This window comes from Anastrepha ludens, chromosome 3 (assembly GCF_028408465.1).
Source record: "Anastrepha ludens isolate Willacy chromosome 3, idAnaLude1.1, whole genome shotgun sequence".
Classification (NCBI taxonomy): domain Eukaryota; kingdom Metazoa; phylum Arthropoda; class Insecta; order Diptera; family Tephritidae; genus Anastrepha; species Anastrepha ludens.
Window position 1 is genome coordinate 5,523,181 of NC_071499.1, and position 22,550 is coordinate 5,545,730.

At 37.9% G+C, this 22,550-nt stretch overlaps 1 protein-coding gene across 3 annotated transcripts in view; it reads right to left on the minus strand.

Moving 5' to 3' along the window:
* Positions 1-22,550, minus strand: part of LOC128856895 (pleckstrin homology-like domain family B member 2) — a 101,760-nt gene that overhangs the window by 15,772 nt on the left and 63,438 nt on the right. For 2 of the 3 annotated variants that reach the window (XM_054092325.1, XM_054092324.1), the window contains exons 3-8: positions 19,909-20,023; positions 12,378-14,407; positions 12,103-12,302; positions 11,115-12,028; positions 10,944-11,052; positions 4,156-4,378 (exon numbers count right to left, since the gene is read on the minus strand). In XM_054092325.1, coding sequence (XP_053948300.1) covers positions 4,156-4,378; positions 10,944-11,052; positions 11,115-12,028; positions 12,103-12,302; positions 12,378-14,407; positions 19,909-20,023 — 3,591 coding nt within the window. Of the gene's footprint in view, positions 1-4,155; positions 4,379-4,496; positions 5,526-10,943; positions 11,053-11,114; positions 12,029-12,102; positions 12,303-12,377; positions 14,408-19,908; positions 20,024-22,550 lie in introns of those variants that run through there. The other variant, XM_054092326.1, reaches the window with a different exon arrangement.

Below are 22,550 nucleotides of genomic sequence, written 5' to 3' on the forward strand. Positions count from 1 at the left end.
CCAAAAAAAGCAACACAAATTATTAATGTGTGTGCAGCTTTGCACAACATTTGCTTGTTTTATAATGTTCAACTTCCGGATGAAGAGTTATCCGATGAGACCCTCAACGATGATGCTGAAGATATTGAAGTGGAGCCAAATAACGGAGAAGCAGAAAACATAAGAAATGAAATTCTTAGAATATTATAGAAAAATCTAAAAAGTATTAAATAGAAACCTTTACGCCACAGTTTCTGTTTTATTTTTGTTATAAATTTTCTTTATTCAATTATTCGTCATTCGAAAAAAATATGTATTTCAGTTCCTCTACGTATTTCAGCCCATACCTGCCAAGGGAAAATAATAAAAAAATAAAAATGTATTTCTATAAACATCACAAAAAAAAAAACATTATTAACCTTAATCCATTTTGCTGCCGTTCTAACTGGTGGTCCCAAGCAATTCAGCTCCGTTGTAAATTCCTCGCAAAATATTCACATATATTAACATATTCCTGCATAATATTAACAAAATTAGTATATATTTATTATTTGGTTACTATAAAACAATAAATAATCGCAAACAACTTACATTTTAACAAGTTTTCCCACAATACGCTACACAATCGAAAGCAAAATTGCATTCGACTCTAAATTCGGTATACAACGAAAATTTCGACAGCGTTGCACCGCTCATAATACCAAATTGACATTCGATTTTCGATCTTCGACAACCAACGAATATCGAAGATCGAATGCAACTCATAATAGGGGCCTCTATAAAATGTATTAAACATTAAACAAAGTGTTATTATTGCCATCTAATATTTGTTAACGGTTTCATAAATATAACAATTACGATCGCATGCAGTAATACTTTTCAATAATAAAATAATAATTCAACTTCCGAAGACGCGAATGAAATGTAATTTGGCAGAATCCGTTTAACGACCGCCTGACGGAAGTAAATATTTACCGTGCGCTCAATTTGCGCTGGTTCTGTTTCTTTGCCCACTGCTTGTTATGAATGAATGGATGCGTAGTAATTTTTATTACCATATTTTGGCGAAAAGTGTTTTCCATTTTCGTATTTTTAGCGCATGCAAAGGTACAGGCATTTATTTACGTCACTGTGTATGTGTGTATTTGAAAAATGTATTTTCTCACTTAAATGCGATGATGAATCGTATGTGGGATAGCCCGCGATCAGCGTTTTATTTTTACGAAATGGCATATCTGTGCACATATGTCGTATCATACGTACATTTATGTTTGTTTGCATGTAAGAATGTGCATAGGTGTAGTACGGGTGTTTTTTTTGTTTACGCATTTTTAGTGTAAACAAATAGCATTTTGTACGTACAGCGTAAATAAAATATTTCGTAGAAAAATTAATTAATCTGTATTTGAAAATAGTAGAAAATGCCTTCAAATGCAGAGGCCAGAACAAACATGTACGTACATATTTACGTATAAGAACATTTAAAAAAACTCAAATAAAAAGTACACCAACTTTCAGCAAAACAGGAAAACATCTCTCGGTTCTTATCCCGGAATTGTTAAAGAGTTACGAAAAGAAAAAGTATTAAAATCTGAAATCTCCAAATCTATGAATCCAATTGCTACTTTGTTCGCTTTTTTAGCACCCTATAAAGTGGCCGCCGTAGTTGTTGTTTTAGCACCATAAACATTCCCCATACTTACATACGGGGAATGCTGCTGGAGTGACAGTCTTTGGCCGGATATAAATCCGGGACGTTTCGATAACGTAGAACCGACTGTCGTGGAAATGGCCGCCGTAGTCGAATGAGTTGGTGAGTGACTACTATTCGGAATTCAGAGAGAACGTAGGTTTGAATCTCGGTGAAAGACCAAAAATGAAGAAAAAGTTTTTTCTAATAGCAGTCGGCCCTCGGCAGGCAATGGCAAAACTCCAAGTGTATTTCTGCCATGAAAAAGTTCCTCATGAAAAATATCTGCCATTCGAAGTCGGCTTGAAACTGTAGGTACCTCCATTTGTGGAACAACGTCACGTTGCACACCACAAATAGGAGGAGCTCGGCCAAACACCCAAAAAGGTGTACGCGCGAATTATACATATATATTATACAATATGTATATATAAAGTGCCGAATTATCGATGCAGCTCATGTTCAAATAAATACATATATCAGTTTGAAATTTATTTATAAAAATCTACGCTACTGCAAGAATTGCTTAAATCAAGGAAAGTCCGGAGGCGCATGGATGATATTATGAACTGCTAGTAAATTTCTTTGGCTTTAAGGGTGGAGAGTAGTGGACTACCAGGGCACAACTGTGATAATGACCTATATATGTACATATAAACAGTTTGTCAAAAGAATGTTTTCACAAACGAGGAAATGTTCTTTTTCAATCTTCCTTTTCATTTCACATCATTTATTTTACCGTTGAGCTATCATACGACAGAATCCTCGTCGCAAATTATGTAAAGAAATTTTAAAAATAACAAAAATACAGAATAAACCACTAAAATCAATAAAATGTGTTTACAAACTAGTTTTTATTGTAGAAATGAAGAATTTAGTTGTGCTTTTCAAAAATATTGTTTAATTTTGAAATTTTGAATATTTTTAATTTTTTTATTATTATAGTTTTTAATAGAGAAACAAGTTCATGGTATATCAAAAACACGTTCCTTGACCAGACAAACTCTTTAAATATAATTAGTGGGGCGAAGAAAGATAACGTGACCAAAATGCGCGCTAAATAACCGAAAAAAATTATAATTATCACTAAATACCAACAAGACCTATTATTGCAAATGAAAGTAAGTCGGAGTGTGGAGTTGATATATCGCAAGAAACTGTTCGCGAGTGCTTCTAAAATATAAAAGTTGCGCAAAAAAAACCATTGCTCTCGCAAGTAAACATAGAAAAACGCCATAAGTCATATTTCACGTTAAGATATTATGCCTTACTATAATGAGGTGCCTGCTGTTGTTGTTGTAGCAGCATAAACAATTCCCATACATGTACGGAGAATGCTTCTGGAGTGAAAATCCTTGGATATAAGTCTGGGTCGTTTCGGTAACGTAGAACCGACTGCTGTGGGGACGAGATGCCTAATAGTGTGTGGCGTCAAACCTTAATAGCCTTGAACAAAAAAAAATATTACACCAACCACAAAGTTAAGTAAACTTTCGGTGATGGTATGGGCCTGTATTTCTTGCAAAGAAGTTAGACACTTCGTTTTTATTGATTGACACATGAATGCAGCGCAATATCTTACTATTTTGTGGTTCCACTTACACAATACGGCGTATAAACCGAATCGAATCATAAGGAACTTAACGTAAGAACTTGGCTAATTCATAACTGCGACAGAGTACTAATACACCGCTCCCGAGCCTAGATCTTAATCTTTTTGAGAATTTGTGGATACGCTTGAAAGATAGGAAAGCGAAATACGACGAACCGAAATGAGTTGCTACATATAAATGAAAAATGGGAGAAAGTTATTGGCGTGTATGACTTAGTTAAACTAATTAAGTCAAGGAAAAGCAGACTACAGACACGCAAAAAATTAATTATATTGAAGTGGTTTTTCAAAAATCATAATTAAAACATAAAAAAAGCAACATAAAAATGATAAAGCGAATGTTTTTGGTTTTAAAAATATTTTCTTGACAAACTGTATTATAAGCCGGTTGAGATTTGCAGACTTGTGGTTAAATGTAGTTTTAAAATAAATCTCATAATCTCATCTAAATCCTTTGCTATCAAAAACGATTTAGACGATTACAGAAAGCATTGCGAGAGTCTACACTTGATAAGCCGAAATACGAATAAATATGTTTCACAAAAAGTGCTAAGAGTACTTGCTAATAGCTTGAACTTATTTTTAGATATTTGCGTATGGTATGTAAATATTGCGCATTTACTGGAAGAACGCCTTAATCCATTAAAACCAAAATATTAGAAACCAGCATAAAGTTGTGAATTTTAGTTCAAACACACTTTTTTTAATTTTTTTTTTTAGACAGTTTTTATTCTTTTATAGCCGGCTGTCATTTCTACAAACTTATCTCCAATAAATATTGTTTTCCTTTTTTGATTATGGCACTCTTCCAGCAAACGGGCGATATTATTACGTCAGTACATACGTACGACAAATGATAACAATTGATCCTCACCTGACTAGGTTTGTCCATTGGCATATTATTTACACTCTCAACAGCGGAGCTCTGCGCACATAATACTTTTCCATTTCCAATTGACGAATTTCTCTTTTGCAATGAATTTGCATCTCTTTTGCTATCTTTAGTCAAGCACACAGTCGCCTCACCGCTCTCCAAACGTTGTAGCTCTCGCATTTCAGATTGATTTGCGTTGCTCGGAGAGTTGCTGTCGTTATTGCTGTTAAAAGAAGAAAAAAAAAAACAGTATGAAAACAGTGAAAATGTATGATTTAATACAATTATACGAATGTGTAAGAAACTCATAATATTCATAAAAGTTATGACAGATATCTTACCAACAAATCAACCCACAAAATTTGTCCATATCTGATAAAAGAATATATGTAAGACAAAAGTATCCAAACCGTTAGGCTATAAAAACAATTCCTAACTGCAAGCAGAAGCAAACGTTAGATGCACCGTCGAAAGCCACCGTCGGCACTAAGCGTTTCCTGTGAGCACCTTTCGATTAGAACCTTTTGGGACTAATAAAATATAGAGCAACAGCACATTTGCACATGCCCACATATGTATGTATGTGTAAGTGTGTATACATTTTGGCTGTTTTGTTTTAGTGACTATGTGATTGTAGCGGTCTTGTTGATTTTGGAGTGAATGATAAAGTATAAAAGCACACACACACGCGCATAGAAACAAGTGCAATAAAAAAATTCAATGATAAGAAGTTTTATCAAAAAAAATTAACATTAGTCGGCACGAAAAAAGTGCACAAAAAAGCACAAAAGCGCAGAAGTCCGGTAGCGCGGTGTTTCGTGCCAAAAATTTAATTCACGCACTCATACACAACACAAATATACATTCTTTGTTTAAAGTATGTAGCTTATGATCAGTCTAAGCTCTTTACGCTCTTGCCCTGCGCTTTATTAGAAATGTTTACCGTGCATTGAAATCGAGCACTCGCAAATTGAACCAAATGTACGCGAAGCGACCTTGCGGTTTCAAAACAAACTATTTTGTTGTTGTCGTCTAGGTATGACATAATTTTATTACATTTTTAGATGCGCTCTCATCATCGTGCACATAATGGCTTTTGTTTACACTTGCGAATATAACCTCGTTTACTGCTTGGGGGTTTCTGATACACATCAAATAAATATATGCAGTCATACAAATTCATATTCGAGTCGACTAAATGATAATTCACTGCAGCATTTAAAACTGAGCGCCGGATCGCACCGCAGGTCCAGTGAGACCGAAGTTGAACACTGATTTATATATAAGCGGTTAACTGATTGAGTCCAAATTTCGCACTATCCTATCCGCTCTCAATTAGTCGAACTTTTGTCACTGCACGAATGTGCACACATTCCATTCCACTGCCATAAGGCGTGGAGACATACACTGGTATATATGCATGTAGTTGGTGGGCCAATTCAGGGCCTGCTTTGGTTGCACAGCTGTTTTTACTTGTATTCAATGCCTGTGCATATACAGCCTGCGCCCGAAATATTAGGCACCCCAAAGTGATCGCTGTTTTTACAAATGTGTCAGCATAGTGTATTTAACCTTTGATTACAACAATAAATTATATGGTGCGTAAAGTCTAAAAAGTTGCATTTTTAAAGGTATACTTAAAATATTTTTAAATTTCATAGCCAATGTTTGAATAATCTTTAATGCTAAATTATCAAGCGGATATATGTAAATACTTTACTTAAGTAGTTTTAAGTGAGGAAGGGAAGTCTCAGGTTGAGGTTGGTGGGATGTTTGCGCTGTGCAGTCGAAATTTGCTATTAAGCGATTTGCGGAGACTAAATCCGAACATAATAAATCATAGTGGCAGAAAACGCTTCACTAGTGCATGGAAAGTCCGAAAACGTATGCGAGTCTCTCAAGGATCGTAAAAAATTCTCTTCTGACCTTGCAGCTGCCCTCTCGGAAGAAATTGGAAAATCCGTTAGTGCTCTAACAGCTAAAAGAAAGCTTCTGGAAGTTGTTTTAAAAGGATGCAAAGCCCGAAAAGAGCCGTGGTTTTCAAAAAAAAAAAAAAAAAACGGACTCTCCGATACCAACGGAGCATTGGTCGAATGGTCTGTGGTTTGTGGTCTGATGAATCGAACTTCTAGAGAGGCTTAGTTTACATCATTTTAAAAGACCAAACCATAACTTCTCTAATACAAATCTTATAAAACGATTTTTTTCTTTCCTACTTGGAACACTTTCGCGAGGCGACGGGTTGCCGAGGAATACCATCCAGATTGCTTGGAACCCTCTGTTAAGCATACTTTTACCTTCGTTAACGCACATTTTCGGCAACACTAATTTAGATAGAGTTCAATTCAGGAGTTCAAAACAATGCTCCTTGTCACAAATCAGCGACTACGATGCCTTGGTTTAAAGACAATAACATTGTGGCCAGCACAATATCCAGATCTAAACCCGATAAAGCACATGTGGGCTAGATAAAGGAACACAACATAACATCGCAAACACCGCTGAAAATGGTTTAATTCACGAGTGGAGCGTCATAAGTACAGCTGATTGTGCAATGTTTGTACGCAGCATACCACATAGGATGTTATCAAAGCAGAGGTTGGCCCCACTAATTGTTAATGTTTTTATCACTAATTCCTTTTATTTGTACTGATTTATTAATAAAAGATCATAAACATCACTTTTTAAAACGAAAAATTCAGTAATTAAAGGGTGCCTAATACTTTTGGCCAAGCCTGTATCTACATGTTGTATACATTTATATGTTATTATATATGTGCATATTTATGTATGCGGCTACGTCTGACTGAAGTGTTCCAGTCGATGAAGCAGTGCGTCTTGTGACAAAGTACACTATGCAGCGATTAACTTAGCCCAGTTGTGACCTACTGAAATGCGCGTGTGCTTAAAAGAATAAGTAAAAAAGTTAAGGCAGCAAGCAGCCGGCAAATAAAAATGGTTTGTTTGTAATATTCAAAATGTTTGTGTTAATAACCGGTTCCTTACTGGTATGTCTATCTCTTCCGGGCTCACATATTTGATTTTTAAAGTAAATATCAAATGTCTTATTTTATTTGCTTGCCATTTATTGTTAGTGTATGAATTAAGCTTGTGTAGCGTATGTATATGTCACGTACATATGGAATAGATATGCAAGTATATGTTTATGCGGACACGCCAATACAATCAAAGACGTTATCGCTAAAGCAAAAAATTTAAGATACGAACATTTGTTGACATTTTTGAGAGAGTTAAGGTGGGTGAGGCAACGTTTAAGTAAGTGCTTTTTTTCTTAAATCATGAGTCAGTCAGTTGATAGAAAAATCGCCAGTAGCTGGTGAATACGCGAGAGCGGCGATCAAACTTGCATAGTGCAAAGAAGCAAATTTTTAAACCCACTTTCGATTTCGCTGGAAAATGGGGGCCTATATATAGGTATAAGTACATACATATGTATTTGCAAAGCCTTATATATACATCTGTACATGCATACATATGTATGAAGAAATTTATTTAACATTTATGAAGTTGCAGTACAAGAATTACGAAACGCAAATGTTCGATTCTATTTTTACATAATTCATTTAAGGGCCCCCCTCTACTGTAAAATTTAAAAAAAATCGATTTTTTACTTTTTGTTGAAACATACTCAGAAACAACTCCAGAATGTTCCATGAAAATCTTAAAAAGAAATCTTGAATAGTTTTCAAGTTATAAAAGTTTTAGTAAAGCAGGTATAAACTGAGGGCTCGAGCGGTTTACGGTCATATGCGCTTGATAATGCGCTTGTTTAAGCGTGTTTTTCTCGAAACCACGTTTTCAAAATTGCCCACATCACAGCTCCGTGAAAAATTAACATATCAAGCTCAAACTTTGATAGTATCTTTTTAACAATATTTACTAGTTTTTAAAGCTATGGTGGGAAAAAATTTATTATTTATAACCCCTTTTTTAATAACAAAATGACAACAAAAAAATGTCGATTTTTTAAAAAACTTCAAAAATTTTACCAAAAAATTTTTTTTTTGCAAGTAATAGGCTTAACAACTAAAAATAATGATATATAATAAAAAAAAATTGGTTTTTTTCATTTCAGATTTTTTTTAAATGCGCGATAGTGTGGGCAGATTTCAAAAGGCGTTTCGGGGGAGCGGCTGTACAGCTGCCATTTTGAAATGAAAATAAATTTAAAAATTGTTTTTGTACACTCAAGACCTGTGTTTATGTAACCCTAAACTTTTTTTTACTAATTAAATTAATACAAGTATGAAAACAAAATCCATGAAAATTTGATTTTTACAGTAGAATCCCCCCTTAAGACTAAAACTAATTAAAAAATAATAATAAATATATATGTATTTGCTGACTCTTGTCAAATCTGTAACCAATCCCAGGAGACTCCAATACACTTTCTCCTTGAATGCAGTGCTATAGCACGGAGAAGGTTGAGACATATCGGTCATTTGCAGCCGGAAGAAGAAGGCACATACGCTGAGTCCAACACAGCTCTATCTTACATTTAGTAAGCGAACTGGGTCAGGATGAGATACTGTGATGAATAGAGGGCACAAAAGACCATGAGTTTGTTGTTGTAGCAGCATAAACATTTCCAATACAATTACGAGGAATGCTTCTGGAGTGACAGTCCTTGACCGGATGTACATCCGGCTCGTTCCATTAACATAGATCCGACTACCGTGGGAAGGAAAGACTATGAGGTCGAAGTGCTAACCTCCAATAAATCTAAATTTAAGGCTGATTTGCACAAAGTTTCCACTTTGTCGACTGTTTGCTCCTAAGCAGATTTTACTATACTTTACCAGCTCTAATTTTTGAATAACAAAGTTCATTACTCTCAAGTTATGCGCCCACAAAGCAGGTCGTATTTTCATTACAATATATTTTACGCAGAATTGAGTTAAGGAAATTTGTGAACGATGGTCGAGTATACATAAGGGAAGATGCCCGAAATTAGATCCATACAAAACGATCACTCCTGCAGCACCCACCAAAAATATTTGGCAATTATTTTTATTAAATTACAGAAACAAGCACAACAACACATTACTTAAACAAATAATATATTTTTTTAGTTATTACTGTGAGATACGGAGACATGCAATCGCGATCACTCATTTGATGTAACTATCATTCATGGGTATCTAAAAATTATTACTCCCTGCAACTAAAAATGTCATGCGAGGTTAACAAGTGGAGTCTCTGCATTATTCGCATAAATGCCGAGCTAATTGAATTTAATCAACGCAACTTTACTTCGAAATGGAGTAGTACACCACTTCTATAGTTCGCATGCAGACTCACACAAACGTTGCTTTAATTGAAGACAATGCAGCAGCACTGTCGTCACCCAATGAATTCCTACATGTTCGAAAGCCGGAAAATTACAAGTTTTTTTTCATAAAGCAAAAGTAATAACGACTGCATGGTATACTATATAGAAAAAAACTGCTTTCAAATGTGTTCAAATCTATTTACTGCTTACCGTTAAACTTTTTCTTCTAACGAATGTGGAAAGCAACAGTAACTAAGCCGCCATTACTATACATAAGTATGTATGTGGTTAGACACAGCATCATACCAATTTGTGGAAGCGTCTTGAACTTGTCCTACAAATAGAGGGATCTGCTGTTTAATGTCGCCTCCAAGCAGCTGCAGCGCAATGCTGCCAACTCTCTTTCAAGAGTGTTTCATTAGACCGCGTTCATATAGCGAGACTTTAGTTGCTTCAACTTTGCGAATTCTCTTTTGGTGTTGACCATCGTGATCACACAACTTGTAAAGGGTGATCAGATTGGAGTTACTTTTTCCAACAGGGTTTTTTGACAGATCACGCGTGACTACTGTCAAACTAAATCCATAATTTTTTTCTATATTCATTGACATTTCAACATGGAAAGACTTACGCCTCGACGCTCTAGGAAAAGCCGTAATCGCGCGCTCAGACCAATGTTGTTCAGCGATGAGGCCTATTTTTGGCTTAATGGTTACGTCAATAAGCAAAATTGCCGCATTTGGGCTGAAGAGCAACCCGAAGCATTCAAGAACAGCAATTACGATTCATTGGAAAAAACCGTTTGGTGCGGCCTATGGGCTGGAGGAATCACTGGCATCATGGCCGAGTTTCGGTGCAGTTGCGGCCTGCATTTGAAAGCGATTATCTTTAAAAAACAAATGTCATGAATGGTTCTACACAAAAATAATAAAGATTGCACATTCAATTTGAATTTTCTTTGTTTTATTACAATTTAAAATCCGATGGCTCTAAATTGATCACCCTTTAATTGTTAGTTTTTAGTCTAAACTCAACAACAACATTGAGAAAAACGAGAACACAAAGGGTGTTAGTGAGTACGAGCACCACAAATAACGAATTGAAGAATCGAATGTTTCTCTGTAAGACATTTGCTTTCAGACAAATATCATTTTTTAGCAGCTCTTTTCCAGCGCTACCAACAGAAGCATATGTTTATTAATACCAGTTGCTTCATGTATTCGCTAATTGCTAACGTTTCCTGAGGAGGACTTCAATTAGAAAAGATTTTACCATCATTTAATATTTCATGTTCAGAATGGGCATTGAATTCGAGGCAAATCCAATGGTAGCAGAGTGCAAATCTACTAGGCTATAGCGCCGACCTCTGCTAGTAGTAATCATTAAAAACTGTTTCATCGTTTTCAGCAGGCAGTATAAAAAAATGTCTTCGAAATCTACAGCAAGTGTACACTTTTGAAAAGCTAAACGTTTTAACTCACAGATCAGTACTTACTCGATTTCGCCGTTATTCATTTTTAGCAGATATTGAGCGCGTGCTTCATCGTGGCACTTCTTCTTCAAATCAATTATTTTTTGACGCTCATGCTCAATCACGTGATGACCTTAAAAAAATTAAAATTTTACAGTAAGAAATATGTGGAATTCATAAAATAAATGTATTTACCTTGTTGAGCAAGCAGCAATTGGCGATTCCGTTCGATTTCTTTGATACTGTCAAATATTCTCGTACTGGCGCCTTTTGTTGAAATGGGTGCGCTACTGGTCACCTTGCATATACGATCAATGTCGTCCTGCGATGGCACCCGACGTTCCAGTGGATTCACTTCGAAGTCATCATTACCCAGCGTAAGATTAAATTTAACCCGTTCAGCATTTTGCTCATTATTTTGTGTGCCGTGTTTTCCACCTTCGCTGCTAGGCGCTGCATCAACATGATTAAATGACAAATTCGCATCGTCAATATCGACGACATAAAGTTGTTTACGTTTAGGGGTACTTGTGACTGGCGCTTGAGCTGGTAATTCAATTTTATTATTGAAGAACATATTCTCATTCACACTCTTTGACATTATATCGTCACTGCTGCGTTTGGGGCAAAGCAGTTCGGCTGAACCGAAAAGTGACTGGGACATAACACCTGCGGCAAGATTGTTGTGTAGTATTGGTGAAGCTGAAGATGCGGTGCTGATATCTTCGTCGGACGAGTCCACTTTTAATTCACCGGTAATGTCACAAATGCTGCTCTCAACCGCTTTTAGGTGCTCTTGCTCTATTTTCAGTGCATTACATGCCGCCACTAATTTGGACTTTAGTGTTTTCGCGTGCACTGAAGTATTGCCCCAATCCTGACGTTCCAAATGTTGCAATTCTATGCGCTTTTCCTTTATTTTCGCCGACAAGTTCGCTTCCTCATTATGCAACTCCTCGCGGTAGGCGTGCCACTCGGATTCTTCTTCCAAGTACTGGAATTCCAGATCCTCAAATGTTTTGCGATCATTTTCCAGTGATTCACTTACATTGTGTAGTTCCTCTTTCAGGCAGTCATTACTTGGTTTCTGCTGCAACATCGACTTCAATCTGTGTAACGGAAATTATAAAATATGTAAAAAAATATGTTTGTACTCAGGCTAAATTGCACATTTTCTACTCACTTCTTCACTTGATCCTGCTTCATTTCAATTGACTGCTTCAGCTTGGCTTGCTGATTCTCCTCCATGACACGAGTAGCATTTCTTTGTGCCTCGAAACGATGAATTTTGTTCTGCAAAAGCTCAAGCTGCGTTTCCAGCTCACCAACGGAATCACCCACCGAATTTACTTCGGCAGTTACTAGTGCCTTTTCCATATCCAACTGTAATAATACAAAAGCCCATTAACATCAAAAACACTTACACATATTCACAAATGTACAATTTTGAGTTCTCACCTCTCTCAGTTCCTCTGCTTCCTGTTTTTGCAGTTCCGATATTTCATTCTTCAACTCCTGCACTCTTACAACCAACTGCTTTCTGGTTTGCTTAAGTTGCTCAATGTCTTCAGTGTCAGCCAAAATCTGCTTTGTTTTCGATGCCTCCACTTCGCTTCTGGCAGAGGCAGATGTTTTTTGCAAAGAAGCACCGCTACCAGCAATGACGACATTTTTGGCGGCGCCACTATTGTTAAAGCTCATCAGAGCTGTTTTTGAAAACATTCGCGGTGCTGGCGCTGGTTTCTTCTGCAGCTTAGGTGAATTCTGCAACGAATTCGACTCGTACAAGTTCAGCGTGAGATTGTTAATATTTTTGTTTGCACGCTTTGCTGGCGAGTGTTCAGCAGACGACGGCGCGGTTTTGGCGGCAGCACTAGTCGGCTGATAACGACTGCTCTCTTCGATGGCCTGCATTTCTAATTTCAGTTTCTCCTCAAAAGTCTTGATAAGTTGCTCATATTCACTATGTTTAGACGGCTTAGGTGCGATAGGTGGTGGCACTGCTGAGATAGGCGCTTGACCGTATACACTAACAAACGAATGCTCTTTCTTCGGCGACATACAAGTGGTACGTATTTTGGTACGTGGACTTTGAGGCACATATTTACCCATCACCACATTTTCGTAGCCAGTCTTTGGTGAACTTGGGCCTTGAGATTGACCACCGATTTCTACTCTATTCTGCCCAACCAAGCGAACATTCTCGTAACCAGATGAGCTTGATACTGGACCGTTATGAGCCTTGACGCTGAGATTGCTATTGCTGCCCGAGAAGGACTGTTGAAGCTGCGTACCGGATAGGTCATGGTAGAAGGGTGACTTCTTGTCACGTGGCAGTGAACCGTTCGTCTTGATCCGGTTTTGAACTATAGGCGAGGAAGTAAGTGAAGCGGCACAACTCTGATTTTGGCGATCGGAATATTCGGTGCATATTTTCAGCATGTCTTCAAGGCGTTCATTCTCTGAGTTGCTAAGATTTGACAGATTCCTCCGTTGCATACTCGGTGAACTCTCGTATTGCGACCGATGCAGCGGCGAGGAGTTTGTTGAGCTGCTATTAATTTCCGTATTCACACCGTTCATGGGATAGATTTGCAGACCGCCATAAGTACCTGGTTTCGGGTAGCGATCATAAGCGGGCACATTGTGATGATTCGCACTGCTCGCGCTTCGTAACAGTGTCGTATTATTCACCTTTGCCAAAAACTCACCACCTCCATTTGTGTTTGTGTTCTGTATGAAATTCGATGTGCTCGGAATATTAACATAATTTCCTGGTACATTTTGGGCATTGCCCTTTATAATGTTATTCAGTTGATTGTTACGCAAAGGAGTGACATTCTTATCTGCACGATGATTTTCAGCTAAATTTTTTGCGAAGTTCGCATACTTCTGACCCAACACATCCTTGGCGGGCATATTCACAGTCACCAAGTCGGCTGTGAAGACCTTTGGACAGTGCAAACCGTTAATGTCGATTGGCGCCGCAGCGACGTTGTTATATAACGATTTGTTGCTACCCAATATATTCTTCATGGACTCTCTGCCCATTGACATTGACATTTGTACATTTGACATAGGACTGATATGTTCCTCATAAAAAGAATCAATGGCCAGCGATTGCCGTGCATCTGCGCTGCCATTGCTCGAGCTAAGGCTTTTGGTGGAATCACGTCGTGACACTTGGGTAAAGTCTATCTGTGGCATTGAGATACGTTCGTTGGAACCCATCGCTGAGCGCATCATTTGGGCCTCGGCTGGATTGTTGAAACGTAAATAATTCGAGTTTCCAATGGTGATCATAGCACCCTGCGTGAGGTTCGTCTCCTGTGTGATCTTCGTACCGTCAATCAATATGCGGGCGTCATGCTCTGGTACGATTGTCACTTCGTTCTCCTCGCTACGATAGATGGTGCAATGAATCGGTCGGACGCCGCTACCATTCAGAGATATGCTGCAAGTGGAAGCCGAGCCAATAGTCATATCACCTAAAGTAGATAAACAGATACAGAGTTGAGTATCTAATATAAATGTATAAATGTAAAATGTGTTTCTTAAAAAGTAAATAATTGCAGCTTAAAATTTAACCAACTTTGTTTCAAATAAAGCAAACAAACCCCGCAGATAAATGTTGAAAAATTACGCTTCTCTTTAAGATGTGTCTTCGGAGAAACTGATTTGGGAAATGATGAGTGACCTTCGCTCGCAGTAACAGTGTCAAAAGTGAAGTCATAAGTTTGCCCAAACAAACCAACTACATTCATATATAAGTATTTCGTAAATATTGCTTTTAATTGGATAGGTATGTATGTGCATGTCTACAATGCTTATTATGTACACATGTCGCAAAAAGCACACAAAATAAAAGAGGAAATAAACAAGGTGTGGCCATTAAATAACGATACGGACGCTATAAAACATTTTATTTTGATTTCATACATTTTTTTCTTGTTCACTCTACTCGGGAGCATAGAACCATAGGAAGTCTGTCCATATTTCGTACATATTTATCCACATATTCCATTTCAGACATATTTACTTAACACTTCACACCGTGCGAATCTTCCATTGTTCAAAATAGTGCTGAACAGTTCCTTCGCCGTTTTGAGGATGACTTATTTTATTTCAGTCTACAGAAAATGATCTTACAGACAAATTCTATATTAAAAACACCCTATACGTTTGACGAAAAATGATGGTCTAGGGTTAAGAACGCGTATCGTTTTCCCTTTCATAGCCTCAACGAACACATATCTTGCTTTTATTGCCGTTTTCATGCTTCGCATGTCTGGTCGTTCAACAAGTCTGATTGTTTTTTTTTTTTTCTTATTCATTCAGGGAGTTTAGCGAGAATGGAAATTTTAGTAGAGTTGACCGTAGTGGGGGTGAGAAACGGGATCTAGGCTAGAGAGGTGCTTCAGGCTATCCCCGAAAGGCACACTAAGGAACCTCAAGCGCCTAGCCGCCAGACGCGAACATTTGCAGAGAAAGTGTTCAACAGGCTCTTTCGATGCCGGATCCCCGCAGGGCCTTGATCGCAGTTTGACTAACAGAAAAGATATTTATGTCTGCCTGCCAACAGGGATTTCCAAGCATTTTCCAAGACTACACTACGCTCCAATTCCAGATTCCATCTTGAAGCCGTCGTTGAAAACAAAAGTACCTATGTCCGTGCAGATACCACTCTCCTTCCATTCCAGCCTGCTTGGAAAGATAGCCCTAGCACAGCCCTCAAAACGTAGCTTGCGGATGGAGAGAGGTCAACCTAATAGCGGTCTGAGTGGCAATGGATTGAACTTGAAGTAATGTAACGGGGTGTAAGTGCAAAATGACATTAATGGCGACAGTGATGCCAATACCAAACCTATACAAACCTATACTGGCCTTCTTAACTCGATTTTCGATGTGCAGGTTCCAATAGAGCTTCGGGTCAAGTATTATACCAAGATACTTGACTTCTGCCGACAGCGTAAGAAACTGGCCTTCTTCACTCGATTTTTGATGTGCAGGTTCCAATAGAGCTTCGAGTCAAGTATTATACCAAGATACTTGACTTCTGACCACAGCGTAAGAAACTGGCCTTCTTAACTCGATTTTCGATGTGCAGGTTCTAATAGAGCTTCGGGTCAAGTATTAACCAAGATACTTGACTTCTGACGACAGCGTAAGTAACTGGTTGTTTAATTTAGAAGGTCTAAAAGGTGGAGATTTGTATTTTCAGGCCATATTGTAAACCGTTTTTGATGTGGTAAGCCGACCGATACGTGGATCAAAACATTTGATATACTCGAAACAAAGAAAGAAACCAAAAATACATCTCAAGTGATTGAATTGCCGTAGCTGGTAGTCGCACTTTTGCGCAAGTGTATTTTTTTGTTGTGGGTGAGGTAGGGTTCAAAATGCCTTTGCACTTACAGCGACCGTCGTCTACTGCGTTGACTGGTGTGGCCACTTAGGCCTCCTCTACTTCTGGATTCAGCCCCAATCTCGTCATTTTTGTTTTTGTTGTAAAAACATAACACATTCCCCGAAATTTATTAAGGAATACTGCTGAAGTGACAATACTTGGCCAGATTTAAATCCGAATCGTTCCGGTGCTCGCTATTTAAAAGCCATGCCTTGTAGAGCAACCCGTCAGGAGTAAAATAATTAAATAGTGGAAAATACAGGGCAGACACGCCAGTTTTATTACCGTGTGCTACAATGCTGATATTCATTGTTATGTTCTTCTGCTCAAATTATAAACAAATAAGTGACAAATACCAACATACATACACACATACATGCATACATATCTATACACAAAATACATACTCATTTTTATGATAGCTTTACTAATTAAATATTCGGCATTTAAACACATACATACACACATACACATAGGTATATACTCGTACTCGCCCAACAGCTGACAAGGCTAATGAACAAACACCGTGCATAAGCATAAGCTTTGAAAATGAGAAGCATAACAGTATGCGAATTGTAGCACGTAGGTATATTCGTATAAATAGTTAGCAACAGAGTATAATAATTAAGCTTTTGTCATCGGCCTATTCGTCCTCTTATCAGAACATAATTGATAATAGTTCAAATCTATTTTTAGTCCTCCTTCTGTTTCATAACATTGAACAATTTTATTATATTTACTATATCGTTTAGTACTCTTCGTCGATGGAAAACTGCATTTGCATCTCAGCGACCGGTTGCATGTAAAGGGTTTTCCAATAATAGGTGTTACAGGTGAATTGATTGCGCTATCGAGAGATGATTAACGATTTTTTTATGTTCGGAATTGGATGGTATTGATCTGGACAACGTTTATTTTCAACAAGACGGCGCTACGTGCCGCACAAGCAACGAAACCATTGATCTTTTACGGGAAAAGTTTCCAAACCGTGTTATCTCTCGAAGAGGTGATCACAATTGACCACCGGGATCTTGTGATTTAACACCGTGTGACTTTTTTCTTTGGGGCCAGGGTCGATTCAAGACCTCAAAAATGGAATTCGTGAGAATATCGAGGACATAGGGCAGCTACTTTGCAATTCGGTTATGGAAAATTTCATGAAAAGGATCTTGTCCTGTAAGCGTGGTCGTGGTGATCATTTGCCTGATGTTATTTTCCACTATTAACGGCATACCTTCCTCTTTATAATGAAATAAACATCCGATCATTTATATTAAAAAATTGCATTTTTCTTTCAATATCAAAATAACACCTCTTATTGGAAAAAACTTTAGTAACTCATTATTTTTCGAGGCATAGAACTTTTTCAAATAAAACACAATAACCAATACTTTAGTTCTATTAGCTCACATTCTTATCTTCCTCCACAATATTTCTCCATGCATCTCGGTCCATAAACATATTACGGTAGTTGGTCGCTCCTATGCTTCTTAGAATGTCCTCAACGTCGTCTAAGTACCTTTTCCGCGGCCGCCCCCTATCAATCGTTATACCATCCGTTCTACTGAGAAGCGGTCCTAGATATTTAATTTGATCTACGCTTTCCAATTCCACGTCTAGAAAATACTTTTGTACAGGGGCTCTCACGACCATAGAACGGTTTGCTCGGCATGGTGGAAACACTGCCGCATAGTTTGTTTTCTCCCCTTCCAAATGAGACAAACTCGGGGTTAATACGTGTTTTATGTTGAAAACGTTTGATCCAGAAGCATCTCTTGCTAACAGTGTCGATCCAATTCCCGCCAAGTGGGAAATTCGCAACGTCATCTGCTACCCTGAGAATAAAATGAGGTTCATGCTGACAAAGGTAGTCTAGTCTGTCTGCTGCACAACTATGCAAGACCTCACATGGTAGACGCCAGGAAGTATCTTCTGGATCATACACCGTTTCGAACCATACCCCGAATTTCACCGAACCTGGTGGCTTCGGATCATCTTTTCATATCCCTGAAGGCGTACATGAGTTGAAAGAGGTTTTCAGCAGATGAGAAAATGAAGGAAGAAGTGAGCGAGTTAACTTACACCTGTACAAAAGTAACCATGTAATTTTTGTTTTTAATAACTTTTTTAGAACCTACACAAATTGAGTACAATTACTTTCTGGATGTACCTCGTAGTTTAAAGGAAACATATAACATGACGGCTGTCTAAGCCGATTGGTGGGCCTCTCTTTTCGAAATGATGCATGACACATCTAAACTCCGTCGCAATAAAATGTCTCAGGAAACTCTGCACATTAAAAACGGCACATTACTTATCCACATACCCATTAAGCCGGAAATGACGGCCATAAAAAACAAAAAAGAAATTGGCGCGTACACTTCTGTTAGGTGTTTGGCCGATTTCCTCCTCCTATTTGCGGCGTGTGTATTGATATTGTTCCACAATTGGAGGGACCTACAGTTTAAACCAACTCCGAACGGCAAATGGTTTTTTATGAGGAGCTTTGACTGCCAAAGCTGAAGATAATTTCAGGGTATATATCCGTACTGCTGATTTTCAGACAACTCAACGAACGTATGAGGCAAACAATAGCCCAATTGCTTCAATGCCTGCACCAGAGTTGCATCTTATATGCGTTTAGATTTAGATCCGGTTGCGATCCGATCGAAGCTAAGTTACCGTACCGACCCAGCCAAATATAGACTTACATTTTAGCATCATTCTCTCTCTCTACTTAGTCCAAAGTAGCACTTGTTGGCAAGAGAGATTCTACGTTGGAATTCAAGGCTGACATTGTCATCGGTTTTAATGCTGAATTGATTGTTGGGCGCGCTGTATGGCAAGTTACGCCGTCTTGTTGGAAGAAATGTCGTCAATGTTTAGCTGATTAATTTCTGGATGATGCCGCCAGCGTGTAAACCGATCGTTAAATGAACGAAGTGGTCTATGAACTTCGCAAACAGTTTTATTTTTTTCAAAGCGAATCTCCACAATTTGGAAGCGTTGTTCTGGCGTTTAACAATTCATGATGGCTTGCCAACCAACCCTTGCTGAACAGAAATGTCAACACAGTTTGCCATTCTCAACTGTCAAACCATAGTTATCGATATCGATAGTTCTCATGCATCGAAAAAAACATCCGATATGTATGCGTTTGCAGACATGCGTGATTGTATTATATATAAATGCACGTAAATGAATATGTACTTACACAATAACTTCTATGCACCTACACTGGAATATACCCTCGCATAAGAATATGTCGACATAAATGTGTTAGTTATCTTTACCGGTTTTCTAACTCGCATAATAGCTAACATTGTTGTAAATATGTATGTACGTTTATGCGGAGATGGATACAAATAATTAAATTCTTTATGAAATTCTGTATGCGTGCGCAAACATTGCGAAGAAAAATTTTCAAAATTCAAACAATCGAAATATGTATTAATTACATTACATTAATACATTAAAAAGTATTGTGGCACTTAAAAATCCTTTCAGTTGGAAAATTCATAGTTTTTAATCTTCAAATACATAGGTTTGTATGCAGATCTTTTCCAACGCAGTTTTTCTTACCTATGGGTATGTAATGAATGGTAACAGCTGTGCTCAAACGTCCACCTCCTAAACTGACCAAGTGCGGATCATTGGCAGCAACGCGCAGGGTGGGGTCTTTTTTCGTTAACGACATCTGTAACGAAAATAAAAAATAAAATTATTAATGCTAATTAATTATTGTAACGATTAATTAATTATTGTAACGAAAATAAAGCATAAAATAAGTATTGACAATATTAAAAATCGGATCGTAAGCGCGGAAACAGAAGTTGTACGTTTTAACCTGCCCTACGGAAAAAAAGTATCATTCGATTTACTCTTCAAACTATTCGCTCACTTGAACCGTTTCAACCTTACGATTCTCGATATGCAGCCTTATTAGTTTGGACGCGCTAGAAAGTAGAAGAATTGTTCAGTGATTAATTTTTTTTTTTCGATCTGATCCCTGTGAGCATTAACTGCCTTCTTCATTTTCTTCAGAAATAAGGTTTCAACATTCCTCACAGAGTCTTGCGTTTCTATACTCCCTTTTATGTTGATGTTGTCTAAGCGAATTAATTTTCTGTCGAAAATTTCTTCAGAGCTCTTAAGGAATTGATTCTTTTTGTTATTAAAAAAGTCAGCAAACAAAAAACATTGTTAAAATTACGTTCATCTATGATATGGACTTTGATTGTGATGAAAAACTCAATTTCAACACTGAAATATTAAGCTCTATAGAATTAGAGATCCCATTTAAAATACTAAGCATTGCTGAGTAGTTATGGATCTGTGTTCAAAAGGCCGTCAAACTCTACTCACTAATATGTGAAATTGCATTTCACTATAATTTAATTTTTTTTTTTACTTTTTTTCTGCCAACCTTTTTGTGAACGCTTGAAAATATTCGTTCCACTGAAGCGCTAGTCCCCGGCAAATACAAAAAAAATCAACTAAACTGGCTACCCAAGTGTAAACACTGTTTTCATCATCCTAATGTTTAAATATTTCTGCGATTTGGAACTTAAATGTTATCCTCTCTCCACTTTTTGTCATCGCATTAGTAATTCACAACGTACCCGCATTCAGCGTACAATTTCGCAACACTCTAAAGCGTCTCCTTAACATTTCTTGTTTACAAATATGCTTTAAGAATTGTATGTGAAAAAATGGAATAAATGAACAACTTTGACAGATAGATTTAGAAAAGTTTAGTCAGATGGTCCGAAAATCTCATTATCCGCGTGATCATACCGTTGAATTTACCGTTTGTGATTTTTCGAATGGAACTGAAGCGCAAGGCTCCAGTGATAAAATTGAGTCGGTACTATAACAAAATGTAATGAAAACTTTATCTATAGGACCAACGGCCAATTATCGGAAATCATATGCCATGCATATCAGGTGTTTTTTTGCTTGGGAACTTAAAATGAAATATTGTTGAAATGATTTCTTTTATTGTAATCTGGAAGATTACATCTGCTTCCTCTCTCACAAGCTCTCTGATATGCCAGCGAAGGCGGACAAACTAGGCGCGCTGGCACACACTGTCGGACTGGAGGTCAACATCGCTAAGACCAAGGCCATGAGAGTTAACCACAACAACGCAAGGCAGATATTGGTTGACGGATGCCCGGTGGCTCTCGTTGAAAGCTTCTGCATCATCACGGCAGATGGTGGAGCAGATGAAGATGTCAACTGCAGGCTAAACAAAGCAAGGGCGGCATTCGAGCGAATGCATACGGTATGGGGTAGTTCGCAAATCTCCAGGCGCACTAAACTACAAATATTCGGCTCATGTGTAAAGGCAGTATTGTTGTACGGAAGCGAAACATGGCTGGTCTCTAACACCATCACACAGAGGCTACAATCCCTCATCAACAAATGCCTCCGCATCATCTGCAGAATATTTTGGCCAAACACCATCAGTAACGATGCACTGTGGAGATTAACGAACGAGGAACCCATTCTTAGGCAAATCAAACGCAGAAAGTGGCGACGGATAGGTCGCACACTGAGAAAACCACCAGATAGCATCACGAGGATGGCACTTGACTGGAACCCGCAAGGGAGCAGAGGTCGCGGTCGCGGTCGACCAAAAAACACTTGGAGAAGGTCGATGCTGCGCAAACTAGCAGATACCGACATCTCATGGGACGGTGCAAAAACAACAGCACAGAATCGTGTAAGATGGAAGAGTCTTGTCGAGGCCCTTTGCTCCCGAGAGGAGTGAATAAGAAAAAAAAATCTGGCAGATAATTTCTTGGCATTGTTTTTTTAATATGATTGGCTATGTTTAGCTGATTAATTTTTGGAAACAAAAATGCAGTTAGTATCACTCGATCACCATTCACCGCAACGGCCGATGCTTCTTCATTTCGCAAGAAATAAGGACCGCTTCATTGGTCAGCCAGCGTGTAAAACGCACGTAAAATAGACGAAGTGCTATATGAACTTACTAAAAGATTTATTTTCTTCATAACATATTTTCACAATTCGTAAGCATTGTTCTGGCGTTAAAAGATTAGGGTGACTTGCCAACCAACCATTACTAAACAGAAATGTTAACACAGTTGGCCATTCTCAGCTGTCAAATCATAGTTATCGATATCGATAGTTCCCGTGCAGCTAAAAAAAGCACCCGATATTTGTATTATCGTCTGCGCTCTTTATTACAATCA